We start from the raw sequence: 14,158 nt of genomic DNA on the forward strand, positions 1-14,158 counted from the left end.
ATGGGAGACACACTTCCTAATAATGGGAGCATTGTTTTCAGGAGGCTCTCCGACCTCTACATGTCTTGCAGGGTGCATTGGAGTTCCTCCAAATTTTTGGCAGCCGTTGCATTCACTGCACAGTCAAACAGTATGGGAGACCTACTTCCTATTAATGGGAATGTTTGTTTCAGGTGGCCCTCCAGCCTCTACAACTCTTGCAAGGAGCATTGGAGTTCCTCCAAATTTTTGGCAGCCGTTGCATTCACTGCATAGGCAAACAGTATGGAAGACACACTTCCTAATAATGGGAACATTGTTTTCAGGAGGCCCTCCGACTTCTACGTCTCTTGCAAGGGGCATTGGAGTTCCTCCAAATTTTTGGCAGCATTTGCATTCACTGCATAGGCAAACAGAATGGGAGACACACTTCCAAATAATGGGAACATTGTTTTCAGGAGGCCCTCTGACCTTTACATCTCTTGCAAGTGGCATTGGAGTTCCCTCAAATTTTTGGTAGCTGTTTCTTCACAGCATATGTAAACAGTATGGGAGACACACTTCCTAATAATGGTAACATTTTTTCAGGAGGCCCTCCAACCTCTACGTCTCTTGCAAGGGGCATTGGAGTTCCTCCAAATTTTTGGCAGCCATTGCATTCACTGCACAGGCAAACAGTATGGGAGACCCACTTCCTAATAATGGGAGCATTTTTTTCAAGAGGCCCTCTGACCTCTACGTCTCTTGCAAGGGGCATTGGAGTTCCTCCAAATTTTTGGCAGCCGTTACTTCACTGCATAGGCAAACAGTATGGGAGACCCACTTCCTAATTATGGGAACAATGTTTTTAGGAGCCCTCTGACCTCTACGTCTCTTGCAAGGGGCATTGGAGTGCCTCCAAATTTTTGACAGCCATTGCAGTCACTGCATAGGCAAACAGAATGCGAACATGTCATTACTTTGTCCCTGCTCTATGTGTGTTTAAATTGTTAGTGGGGTTTTTCCTAAATTTTGACAGCCATTGGACTCACTGCATACCCTATAACTGTATAGCAGACCCTCTCCTTTCTAATGGGAACATGTCATTACTTTGTCCCTGCTCTATGTGTGTTTAAATTGTTAGTGGGTTTTTCCTAAATTTTCGCAGCCGTTGCACTCACTGCATACCCTATAACTGCATAGCAGACCCTCTCCTTTCTAATGGGAACATGTTGTTACTGTGGCCCAGCTCTATGTATCTTTAAATTGTTAGTGGGGTTTCCCCCAAATTATGGCAGCCCTTGCAGTCACTGCATGGGCATTACCACTATAGGAGACCTGCTCCTTTACAATGGGAACATTTTTTTTACTGAGACCCTACTCTATGCCTCTTCAAAGGGGTATTGAGTTGCGACAAAATTTTTGGCAGCCCTTGCAGTCACTGCATTCGCAATAACAGTATAGGAGACCCACTCATTAATAATGGAAATAACAAAGCATAGCCGGCTGATGGCTCTCTAATAATAGCGAGGGCCGACCGCTGGCCCTTTAAGAATAGTAAGGGCTGCCTGATGGCCCTATAAAAATAGGCTTTGTGACATTCAGAGTCCCTCCTTCATAAATGAAACAGGATGTGTCTGATGATGTGTCACACACCACATGGCCAGATAAGGTTGTAACTTGTAAAATGTTGAAATGACATTTCCCGGTGAATGCATTTGTCACGGTTGAAAGCAATGCAAAAGTGCAAAAACGCATCAAAGATGCTACATCTGAACATAGCCCAAGGTGTGGAGGAGCATTTTTGTTTTTGTATATTTATTTTGCCTTATATACAAGTCATTACCCTGGAAAGGATGTTCCTTAATATATTTCCCAGGAAAATCCATTTTGTTTTCGTTGTTGTATTTTTTATTGTGAGTTCGTAAAAGTGGTATAATACCTCTGACAACATTGTTGACAGCATTGACCTGGGAGTCAGAAATGCTTCCATGGGTCTTCCCCATGCTGTTCCCATGTCATTTGAGCACTGTTCCCATCGATTTGGGCAATTTGTAGGCCCTCTGCAGACCGCCGGGGGTAGCGCCGAAAAAATGCTCGAGTTTCCCATAGACTTACATTGGGCTTGTTGCTCGGTCCGAGCCCTCGAGCATTCCAATTTGCTCAACTCGAACAACGAGTACCCGAGCATTTTAGTGCTCGCTCATCACTACTCCCTACATGAAGCCTGTGGCTTTGTCAGGGGGATGCCTGTTTCTTGCTTTTCAGGGCTTTAAACAGAAGACCCCGACTGAATAAAATTAAGTTTAAATGGTGATGAGCAAGTATGTTCTGTTAACCCTTTTGCCGAGTCTGCTCGGACGCGCACCGAGTAGTTACAGCTACTCAGTGTTATGTTTGAATCACTCCTGTGTGCATGATTTGCGACTGTTTGACAGTTTTAAAACATATGAGGAATGTCTATTTCTTACACATTCCTCACATGTATTAAAGCTATCAAACAATCGCAAATCATGCACACCGGAGTGATTCAAACATAACATCGAGCAGCCGTAAATACTCGGTGCTCGCCCGAGCATACTCGGCGAAAGGGTTAACAAAACATACTAGCTCATCACTAAGTTAACATTTTTCCATTCAGTGATGAGGAATTTAATTTAAAGTAGAAGACGTCTATACAGTATTTAGGAGATCATGAATCACATTTTAAAAACTTTCAGCTGTAAATATTTGTTTAATTTTTTTTTCTGCAGGTCATATTAAAGGCGATATCTTGATTGATTTCAGTATCGGTTCATTGGTTCATCATTTATATGCAGTCTGTGATTATTTCAAACTCATCATAATGCTCAAGGTCAGAGACAGATGCATCATGGAGCTGAAAAGATGGGTGGATTCACGTACAGGAGCATTTGATTGGGGTCATGCTGCAAAACTTCATGTAGACACAGAAGGAAAAAGGTAAAATATTTGTCCAAATATTGGTGGGAACCCACTGTCATTGTCATTGTTGGTATTGTGCAAGGAATATGAAGCAAATCCAGATCTATGAAATGCTTAGACAATACCTTTTCCCTACATAAATTGTATATTTGTGTAATATCAATCTAATCAAAATCAATTTTCAGAAGTCAGAAAAAATGGGTGCAGTGATTTAATAATTGGTAATGTTGGTGGGCAAAGTAGGGCTCTGTTTTCATTGCATTTGGTTTATGTATTGGAAGTATAAAGTTAGTGTATTCCTCAATGTATACCTCCAACATACACCTTTGACAAATACAACTGGCCAACAGTGACATGTTGGCCATTGACCACAATGCAGAAGAATGGCTAAAGCACAGTGTATTTTTTTTAGGTGGCCCAATGTATATCAAAGTGAAGCTTGCTTTGCTTTCTCATATAATGAAAAAAAGGTATCCCTGGATACTCTTTTGTCCTCTGTCAGGTAAATAGGGCTCTATGGCTACATTAGGCACAGAGCCCTATAGGAGTTTTCCCAGTGCAAATGCTGAAAGTGATCATCAGATGACAGTATAAGTATGCTGTCCAAAAACAGAAAAAAACAGTTCACCCAGGCTCTAAGCATATGAAGCTGTTACGATACTGGCATAGCACTGCTGGAAACCAGTGGCCAAAGAAGCACAAGCAGGAACAGCAAGCAGTAGGAGAAGTTCTTGAAGTTAGTAAGGAGCTGTAAGAAACAGTCCATATATGAATTAAGAACAGTCTGGGTAAGAATGTTCATTCGCTGGAGACTGAAACTAGGCTAATAGCTAGAAACAATACTCAAGCAATGAGTGAAAGGTCCATGTGGCTTTAAGTAGGCCCAAACAGGAAATAAGATGGAGTCCATAGATTCAGAACCCGCCATCTTGGTAAAGGGCAATTGCAGAACACAACAGCAGCCTCCAGTGGTAAGGAGTGAAACTGCAGCACAATTATCAACGTGAACAATAGCAGCCACTAGTGGTCAAACTGTAGAAGGCAACAGAAATCCTGCTGCCTGTTTATGGAGCAGGCTCAAGAACTGAGTCCTCCACACACATGGAGGATGATGGCTGTTATACATCTGCTATCCGCCTCTAACAGCAGCAATCAGAGTTACACTAAGTTCTGATTCTTGCTGTTAAGCTTTGAAAGCTCTGACAGTGGTATTTAAAGTAATGGTCTAGAGGGCTCAACTGATCCATCGACCTCCTGTGATGAGATCATGGGTCAAATGTAAAAAAAAAAATACAAAAGAACATAAAAAATGTAAAGAACTTTTCACCTTTTCCTCTTTAAACATAAAAAAATCTAAAGAAACAGACTATCTGTCACTGTGGTAATAAAAGTCCTATATAAAAAATATAACATTATTTATTGATAAAAGCTGCAAAAAGACAAAAAAAATGAAAATCCAAAATGGCTATATTTTTGTCAGTGATAGTTAGGAAAAAAATAAAGAAAAATATTTTTTAAAAGTGTAAAAAAAGTTTGAATCACACCTTTTGTAATTTAAAAAAAATCTAAACAAAACAGAAATATATTTAGCATAGCCCATGCGTAAAAGTGCATTTTATGAAATGTATAATTATTCATAAAGTTAAAAAATATGTGTTTAAAAACTATTTAACCCACTCTGGAAACTAAGCTTAGAAAAAAAGAATTATTAAAGGTAATCAAAACATTGTAACTACCCCAAAATTGTACCAATAAAAGCGTCAGCTTGACATGAAAAACAGCAAGTCTTCATTCACTTTCCGAGTCTTAGAAAATGATGACACAAATAGAGATGAGCGTTGTTCTACTCGAACTGTTCGCCAATCTCAAATTCGAGCTGTTTTGGGCGGTGTTCGAGCCGGTCGGCGAACACGAACAATTTGAGAAAAATTCGGCTGTTCGAGGTTATGTTCGATAACTGTTCGTGCACCAAAATCATAACTGGATTTTTTCTCAGTAATGATGAAAATTAATGTTAATACGCAGTTTGAGTGTACAGCGGGGTGGGGGGAGGGGCAGGGGATGGATCTCTGCAGGAACAATGAAGATCTCCATTTTTTTTTCTCTTTCCCGCATTTGCAGTGGGGAGGTGCAATCTGTCAGCCTATCAGCAGCGCACACACGGAGCGAAGTGCTTTTTTTCACACAAGCAAGGGCATGTGTGATTGACAGTGTATGTCACATGTCCTTGCCCTATAAGACCAAGCCATTTTCCCCGTCGCCACCATTTTCTCACTGCTGCAGCTGCGTGTTAGACGGCACCGCTGTTGCTGTGTGCGCTATACCTTGTTAATTTCAAGCCAATTTTCGCACAAATCTACAGATAGCTTGGGAGTAGGGAATAGTTGTGATTGCAGTCCTTTTAAGGACTAGGTTACAGCATTTCCTACGACTTTTATCAGGCAGGTCTGTGCTCTTAAATAGATAGATTGTGGGAGTAAAGACTAATTGTAATTGGAGTCCTTTTCAGGACTAGGTTACATCAGTTCCTATCAGTTTTTGCCAGGCAGGTCTGTGCCAGTGCTGTGCAAGTTTTTTTCACAGCATTTGGCTGAATCTAGCAAAGCTAATCCTTTTTGGCCTATTGCAGAGTGTGTTAGTCAGTGGAGTAGCCTATCTGTGTTGCAAGATATACCACCTGTGTATAGAATACCAATTTTTTTACTGCACCTAGTGAAGTAAAATCTTTTGGGCATAGCATCATTCTATTAGTCCATCTATACTGACCTCCATCAGGTTGCAAACTGAATATAATTTTTTTCTGCATCTAGCTCTGAAAAAATATTTGGGCTTCTAGCAGTGTGTGGGACTTGGTCTATTAGTCCATCTATACTGACCTCCATCAGGTTGCAAATTAAAAATAATTTTTTTCTTCATTTAGCTCTGAAAAAATATTTGGGCTTCTAGCAGTGTGTGGGACTTGTTCTATTAGTCCTTCTATACTGACCTCCAGCAGGTTGCAAATTGAATATAATTTTTTTCTGCATCTAGCTCTGAAAAAATATTTGGGCTTCTAGCGGTGTGTGGGACTTGGTCTATTAGTCCATCTATACTGACCTCCATCAGGTTGCAAATTAAAAATAATTTTTTTCTGCATCTAGCTCTGAAAAAATATTTGGGCTTCTAGCAGTGTGTGGGACTTGGTCTATTAGTCCATCTATACTGACCTCCATCAGGTTGCAAATTAAAAATAATTTTTTTCTTCATTTATCTCTGAAAAAATATTTGGGCTTCTAGCAGCGTGTGGGACTTGTTCTATTAGTCCATCTATACTGACCTCCATCAGGTTGCAAATTAAAAATAATTTTTTTCTGCATCTAGCTCTGAAAAAATATTTGGGCTTCTAGCAGTGTGTGGGACTTGGTCTATTAGTCCATCTATACTGACCTCCATCAGGTTGCAAATTAAAAATAATTTTTTTCTGCATCTAGCTCTGAAAAAATATTTGGGCTTCTAGCAGTGTGTGGGACTTGGTCTATTAGTCCATCTATACTGACCTCCATCAGGTTGCAAATTGAATAAAAAAAATTTCTGCATCTAGCTCTGAAAAAATATTTGGGCTTCTAGCGGTGTGTGGGACTTGGTCTATTAGTCCATCTATACTGACCTCCATCAGGTTGCAAATTAAAAATAATTTTTTTCTGCATCTAGCTCTGAAAAAATATTTGGGCTTCTAGCAGTGTGTGGGACTTGGTCTATTAGTCCATCTATACTGACCTCCATCAGGTTGCAAATTAAAAATAATTTTTTTCTTCATTTAGCTCTGAAAAAATATTTGGGCTTCTAGCAGTGTGTGGGACTTGTTCTATTAGTCCTTCTATACTGACGTCCAGCAGGTTGCAAATTGAATATAATTTTTTTCTGCATCTAGCTCTGAAAAAATATTTGGGCTTCTAGCGGTGTGTGGGACTTGGTCTATTAGTCCATCTATACTGACCTCCATCAGGTTGCAAATTAAAAATAATTTTTTTCTGCATCTAGCTCTGAAAAAATATTTGGGCTTCTAGCAGTGTGTGGGACTTGGTCTATTAGTCCATCTATACTGACCTCCATCAGGTTGCAAATTAAAAATAATTTTTTTCTGCATCTAGCTCTGAAAAAATATTTGGGCTTCTAGCAGTGTGTGGGACTTGGTCTATTAGTCCATCTATACTGACCTCCATCAGGTTGCAAATTGAATAAAAAAATTTTCTGCATCTAGCTCTGAAAAAATATTTGGGCTTCTAGCGGTGTGTGGGACTTGGTCTATTAGTCCATCTATACTGACCTCCATCAGGTTGCAAATTAAAAATAATTTTTTTCTGCATCTAACCCAGCCAATAGTTTTGGCCTAATACCACAGTTTGGCCACTCAGCTCTGCTCGGTTACCATCCATTGTTTTTTTGTGCAAACAACTCCAGAGTTGTGAATTAGTTAACCACCAAAATGAGTGGAAAAAGGCCTGCTGCTGGTGGAAAGGGGAATAGGCGTGTTGGGAAGGGGAAAAAAGGTTGTGTCCGTGGGGTAGGTGCAGAAGAAAGACCATCTTCCAGCCAAACTAAAATGTCTACTTCTTTTAGCGGACAATGTGATAAGATCCCTTTCTTACGGCCACGCCAATCGCTACAAATTCCAGATGAGGCACAAAAACAGCAGGTGCTTCAACGGATATCAAGTGCTCCTTTAAGTGGGCTCTCCTCCACATCAACTTCAACATCACAAATACTCCAGTCCTCAAAGGTGTCACCCAAATCGCACTTGCTTCCTCACAGCTCCCAAATCTCCAGCTGCCCGTCTGAGTATGAGGTAGAACAGATGGTTGAGTCTGCAGAGCTGTTTACTCATACTATAGCCTGGGAATCAGAGGTCGACTCCAGCGCTTCTGTGAATCCAGACGAGGAAATGATCTGCACTGATGCCCAGAATCTTTATGAGTCGGATCCAGGACCAGACGCAGAAGGTTCTGACCATAATGTAGACCCTCATTCCCAAACTGTAACTCCTGTTGGTGGAGACAATGAGGAAGACGATGATAAGACTCAAATACCTGATTGGAGCGACAACTTTAGTTTTTTGTCAGGGCAGGAACAGGTTGGCTCTGAGGACGACGGGTGTGATAACGCACAGGGTGATGATGATGAGGTCGGAGATCCCACTTACTGTCAACCCACAGTCAGCCAAGAGATGAGGTCAGCAGAGGAGGTGGAGGAAGATGCTAGTGACGACGAGGTCAGGTTGCGCCTTCCTGGACAGAGACGTAGTACTGGAAGCACGTCAACAACTGCATCCTCAAACACAACTCTGCCTCTCACCACAAGTCGTGGTGGCTCTTCAGGTCGCATGGGTGCTAAGCCTTGCATAGCCTGGGCATTTTTTCAGATCGATAAAGATGACCCAACTCGTGTTATCTGTAACATTTGTCAGCAAAAGCTAAGTAGAGGCCAAAAAATACATAGTTTGAGTACTTCATGCATGAACCGGCACATGGACATGAAGCATAAGTTGCAGTGGGAAGCTCAGTGTGCTACAATGCGGTCTAGCCGGCCGGGCCAACCACCGTCTGCCATATCTTGTGCATCCGCGGCCTCTTCATCCTCTGTGACTGGGGGGACAGCAGTCACACCTGTTTTGGGGCGCAGACCTGCCACCTCTTTACCCGCAACAGCCAGCGTGATTGGCAGGTCATCATTTTCTTTGGAGGTGGTAACACCAGCTGGTCTTGAGCGCTGTCCGACATCGATAGCACCACCTTTGGATCAAGGCAACCTAACATGTCCGCCTGCATCTTCCTCACAGACCGGCAGTTTGCCGGGGACACCCTTATCAACCCCGTCTAAGCACAATTGCCAGCCCTCGGTCCCTCAGATGTGGACAAGTAAAAGACCATTTCCTCCTAGCCATGAGAAAGCTAAGAGGTTGAATTTCACCATCTGCAAGCTCTTGGCTACAGAAATGCTGCCTTTCCGCCTGGTGGACACAGAGGATTTTCGAGACCTTATGTCCGTCGCTGTGCCCCAGTACCAGATGCCCAGTCGGCACTACTTCTCAAAGAAAGGTGTGCCTGCGCTCCACCAGCATGTCGCACACAACATCACCGCTTCTTTGAGAAACTCTGTGTGTGACAGGGTGCATTTCACCACAGACACTTGGACGAGTAGGCATGGACAGGGGCGTTACATGTCGCTGACTGGGCACTGGGTAACTATGGTGACAGCAGGACAAGGGGCTGCTGTCCAAGTCTTGCCGTCCCCACGAGTTGTGCGTCAATCCTCTTTATGTCATTTTTCCTCCACTGCTTCTGCCTCCTCAACCTCCTCTCGGTCTTCCACCTGCACCCAAAGCCTGTCTGGTCATGCCACAAGCTTTCTAACTGCGCAGAAGGGATCCTGCACACCTCCTTACTATGCTGGCAGTAGGGCTCAACGTCATCAGGCGGTTTTTACATTGAAATGTCTGGGAAATGTGAGTCACACAGCTGAGGAGTTGTGGTCAGCTCTGGAGAACCAATTTCATGAATGGTTGTCTCCACTGGACCTGAAACCAGGGAAGGCCGTGTGCGACAATGCTGCAAACCTGGGTGCGGCCCTTCGCCGGGGCAATGTCACACACGTGCCTTGTATGGCTCACGTGTTGAACCTGGTTGTCCAGCAATTTTTAGCCCACTATCCCAGACTAGATGGCCTTCTGCAGAGGGCACGGTCGCTGTGTGCTCACTTCCGCCGTTCGCATCCCGCAGCTCAGCGACTTACATCTCTACAGAAGTCGTTGGGCCTGCCACTTCACCGGCTAAAATGCGATGTGCCTACCCGGTGGAATTCAACTCTGCACATGTTGCAGCAACTGTGGCAGCACCGACAAGCCCTGGTGCAATACGTTCTGACGTATAGCCTGGGCCAACGAGATTCAGAGGTGGGGCAAATCACGCTGGAGGAGTGGTCTCAGATCAGGGACCTATGCACCCTTCTGCACAGTTTTGAAATGGCGACGAAGATGTTTAGTGCTGACGATGCCATTATCAGCATGACTATTCCGGTGATTTACATGCTGGAGCACATGTTAAACAGAATTCGGAGTCAGGTGGTGGCACAAGAGGAGGTGGAGGAAGTAGAGGAGGAGGAGTTGTATGCGGAAGGGCTAACATCTGCAAGGTCCAGACGGTCGGCAGCACCAGGGCGGCAGGCATGTGAGGGTGGGGGAGATGATTTTACCAGGGCGCATGGTAGCAGCCAAACTAGTGAGGAAGGTGCAGGAGCCCAGGAAGAAGTGGAGGACGAACTGATGGAAGACTCATCAGATGAGGGAGACCTTGATCACATTTCTGTTGTGCGAGGTTGGGGGGAGAGGACAGAGGAAGGAAGCATGATTGTTACCTCGCCACCAACACAACAGGGACTTGGTGCTCCTGGATGCGCAACACACATGAGTGCCTTCTTGCTGCACTACCTGCAACATGACCCTCGAATTGTGAGAATTAGAAATAATCCTGACTACTGGGTTGCCACACTGTTAGATCCCCGGTACAAAAGTAAATTTGCAGAAATTATTCCTGCCATAGAAAGGGATGCACGCATGCAGGAGTATCAGCAGAGACTGTTGCAGAATCTTACATGTGCTTTTCCACAAAATACCAGTGGTGCACGTAGTGAATCTCACAGTTCCAACTTGCCAACCGTGGTCTGTATGGAATTGTTCAATAAAGGGCCCAAAATTAAGATAACATAGATGGGAGAGGTCTCTATGAATAGGAATTCCTAAGTATTTGATACCCTGTGAGGGCCAGGCAAAGGGAAAGTTGGACTGGATGGAATCCTATATGGATTTAGGGAGGGAGACATCGAGGGCCTCAGACTTCGCTGCATTGATTTTAAAATTTTACCATGTAACAAAGTGATCTATTTCAGCCATAACAGCAGGGATGGATATATGTGATTGAGTGATATATACTAGGACATCATCAGCAAATAGAGAGCACTTGTACTCGGTGCCTCCCACCTCAATCCACCTAATATTGGGGTTATGGCGAATTGATGAGAGCAGGTGCTCCGTCACTAGGATGTATAAGAGAGGGGACAGAGGACATCCCTGCCTTGTCCCATTGGTGATTGTGAAAGGTGATGAAAATGTTCTGACGCACCCCCTGGGCCTTGGGACACCCGGAGCCGGACCCTTTTTGGTGGATGCTGGTGGTTGTAGTCTTCGTGGCTGCGATCCGGTTCCGTGGCTCAGGGCGGTCAAACCAGTGGCGGAACTATTTATGTGGTTTTGATGTTTAAATGTCCGACTACGCCACCCGTGGATTGCGGTCAGAGTGAACCGCCGCTACAGGGCAGACCGCTAAGGCTGGTGTTGTGGGTGCAGCAGAGCGTAGCATAACTCCCCACGGGAGAAGTATAGCCTCAGGGCAGTGTATGCGGAGGATGGGGGTGATGGTGCAGGGCAGCAGCAGTAACGACACGGAGTCAGTGATGCAGTTCAGGGCCTTTACTCACAGTTCTTATTATCCAGACCACGTCTGCAGGTAACGGCTGCCCACGTCGTACTGTGCTCACCAGGTGAGGGGCTCAGACAACTCCCAGATAACTTTGGAGCGCTTCACAGGACCCCCTTTGTGTGTCCTTTGTCTGGCCTTTCTTACCAACACTTCTGTCCGGCTGCCTCGGGCCTCCTCTTGGTAAACTTGGCGCCAGTTTCCCTGACCCTATGTGGTGCCTTCCTAGCGGGTGGAGCAAGGGGCTGCGCCACATAAAATGTCAGAGCCTCCGGTTTCTAGCTGAGGGTTGTTTCCTGCCTCCACTAGTTCGTGGACCGGTCTCCCCCTTTGGCCTGACCCCTCCACGCAGGTGGATTCGGGCGTGCGGTGGCGACTCGCCCGTCCGCACCCCTGGGATCCCTTCATTCCTCGTTCCTGGAGCCTTCTCCGCTCCTCTTCCTTCCTTCTCCCTCTTGCAGGCCTGGGCCTCTGTTACTAGGCCCGCCTCCGGAGCAGAGCTCATGCAGAGCCCCTGCTCCCTGCCACTTCTGCTCAGACTTCTCTGCACTGAACTAAGATGGTGCCCACCTTTTATACTCCCTTCTCAATGCACCCAGGAACTGCTTCCTCCCTGCTCCTGCACTGCAGGGTTCCCCTTCCTCAGTGTTCCCTCCCCCCACTCCAGCCAGGGACAGGGACTGTCGTGCCCATCTCAGGGGCATATTGGTCGCCCTGCCCCACGGCAATGTGGTGTAATGCATGCAGGTGTCGGGTCCTGATCCACACTCCATCCTTATCTGAGAGTGAGATATCACACCTCTGGGTGAGGTGCAATACGTCTGTAGCAACCGAGCCCTCGGTGCTACAGTTCCATTTATCTTCAGCCTAGGTGACGTATTGTGATACAGGGCCGTGATTTTGGCTATAAAAGGGTCCCCTAGACCCCTACCCCAAGCTTTTTAAGAGAATCATATATGGCGTGCCAGGAGACTCTATGGAATGCTTTCTCAGCATCCAACGAGAGTATCTACTTACAAATTTTTAACTGCATCTAGCCCAGGAAATACTTTGTGCCTAGTAGCAGTGTCTGCTAGTCAGCGGATTATCCCGGCTGTTAAGCAAGCTACACCACCTGTAGTTTGGACACTTAATTTTTTCAAAGGAAATGCTTCGGGACCACGGGATACTTAGTGAAGAGCATCAGGAGGCACCCCAAGGCATAGGGGCTGGGACTGGCACTAGGATGCCTTGCGGTGGACAGCCGAGCTCGATCCTTATAAAAGCTTTTTAACTGCAGCAGCTTTAGTGGACGCTACTGGAGCTGGAATTACGCGGCTGCTGGCATGAGACTTGCCCTCCAATAGATCCTTGTAAATGGATTTAAAGTGTATTCATTCAAATTAGAGGGACAATTTAAATTAAAAAGCTTAGAGCTGCCTCCACCACAGGGGGGCTCTCTCGACCCACCAGCGGACAGGCACCAGTATTGGGAGAGGGGGGCTGGCCGTCAGGGTTCACCGCGGCTCTGGCACAAACCCGGCGACACGGAGGTGGCACGGGCAGGAGCGGACTGGCCGTCTCGGCTTCTCACTTTTTGGATTTTAGAAGGGCATGACATGCCTATATCTGTGTCTCCCCCTCCTTTTACTCCTCCACCTCTTTTCTTTTCGCATGACTATATGTACTTGTCACTTTTCCATGTGTTAGTTGTGTCTTCTGAGCAGTTTGTCAGCTTTTGGACACCTTTGAAGGTGTTTTCTACGTGTTTCTATGTGTTTTTGTTTGCCTGCCATTGGTTTTAACGGTGTTCGAAGGTGTTCGACGAACAGTTCGACGAACAGTTCGGCGAACACACGGGTGTTCGACGAACCGAACCGAACTCGAACACTACGGGGGTGGCTCAACACTAGACACAAACACATTTAATTTTCTGTAAATTTCAGAATTTTTTTCAACACTTAAATAAAAAGAAACTTTATGAGTTTGTTAATGCCATAATCATACTGATCTGAGGATGAATGTTGCCAGGTCACTTTTACTGCACAATCAATGTCATAAAAGTGAAACAGAAAAAAATGACGGCATTGTGTCTGTTTAACCATTTATGCTCTCTAGGAATTTTTATTTTCCTGTATTCCACTACATTATACTATAAAATGACTGGTGTCATTCAAAAACACAACTTGTAATACAAAAATGTTTTCATACAACATTGTCCAAGGCAAAAAATTAAATGTTGGAAAAGGAGAGAACAAATATTCAAAAAAAAAGAAAATCGCTTGGTCATAAAGGGACTGTGAGATAATTTTTAGATAATTTTTCCTATTTCTTTCAGTGAACACTTTCAGGAGAAAGAAGAAAAAGTGAGATCAGCAGCTCAACATGTTGTGAAATGTGATCTTAAGAAAGAAAATATAATCGAACTGATGGTCTTACCTCCAGCAGATTGCATCATCAGTGCCTGGCTTATAGCAACTATCATTGGATATCTCAGGAAGCTCTCAATGTTGCTGAAACCTGGAGGATACATTATATTAATTGGGCTTTTAGATACAACATATTACACAGTTGGGAAAGACAACCTCCGTGGTCTCAGTTATGATGAGGATTTTGTCAAGAAAGCTCTAGTTGGAGAAGGTTTTCTTGTTGACCCCTGTGAGGTTAAGGAAAGAACAGTTGTGAGTGACCTATGTGACTATAAGCACGTCATATTCATTGTAGCTCACAAAGCCCGAGTAGAAACTTGTCTTCTCTATGTCCATATCTAG

General features: G+C 44.6%; 1 protein-coding gene across 1 annotated transcript; it reads left to right on the forward strand.

Moving 5' to 3' along the window:
• Window positions 1–2,711: 2,711 nt before the first annotated feature.
• Window positions 2,712–14,158, forward strand: LOC141171817 (nicotinamide N-methyltransferase-like). The gene is made up of 2 exons (XM_073655449.1): window positions 2,712–2,919; window positions 13,726–14,158. Exons 1-2 carry the CDS (start codon window positions 2,804–2,806, stop codon window positions 14,156–14,158), a joined length of 549 nt encoding a protein of 182 aa, XP_073511550.1. The 5' UTR covers window positions 2,712–2,803.

Source organism: Phyllobates terribilis, unplaced genomic scaffold (assembly GCF_046119375.1).
Source record: "Phyllobates terribilis strain yellow unplaced genomic scaffold, ASM4611937v1 Scaffold_12__6_contigs__length_324123572, whole genome shotgun sequence".
Taxonomy (NCBI): domain Eukaryota; kingdom Metazoa; phylum Chordata; class Amphibia; order Anura; family Dendrobatidae; genus Phyllobates; species Phyllobates terribilis.

What these genes read in the sequence shown, in the direction of transcription:
- LOC141171817 (XM_073655449.1), top strand. Translation starts at nt 2,804, where the DNA reads ATGCTCAAGGTCAGAGACAGATGCATCATGGAGCTGAAAAGATGGGTG. An exon ending in GTAGACACAGAAGGAAAAAG is followed by an intron (nt 2,920 to 13,725) that starts GTAAAATATTTG and finishes TATTTCTTTCAG; the next exon opens with TGAACACTTTCAGGAGAAAG.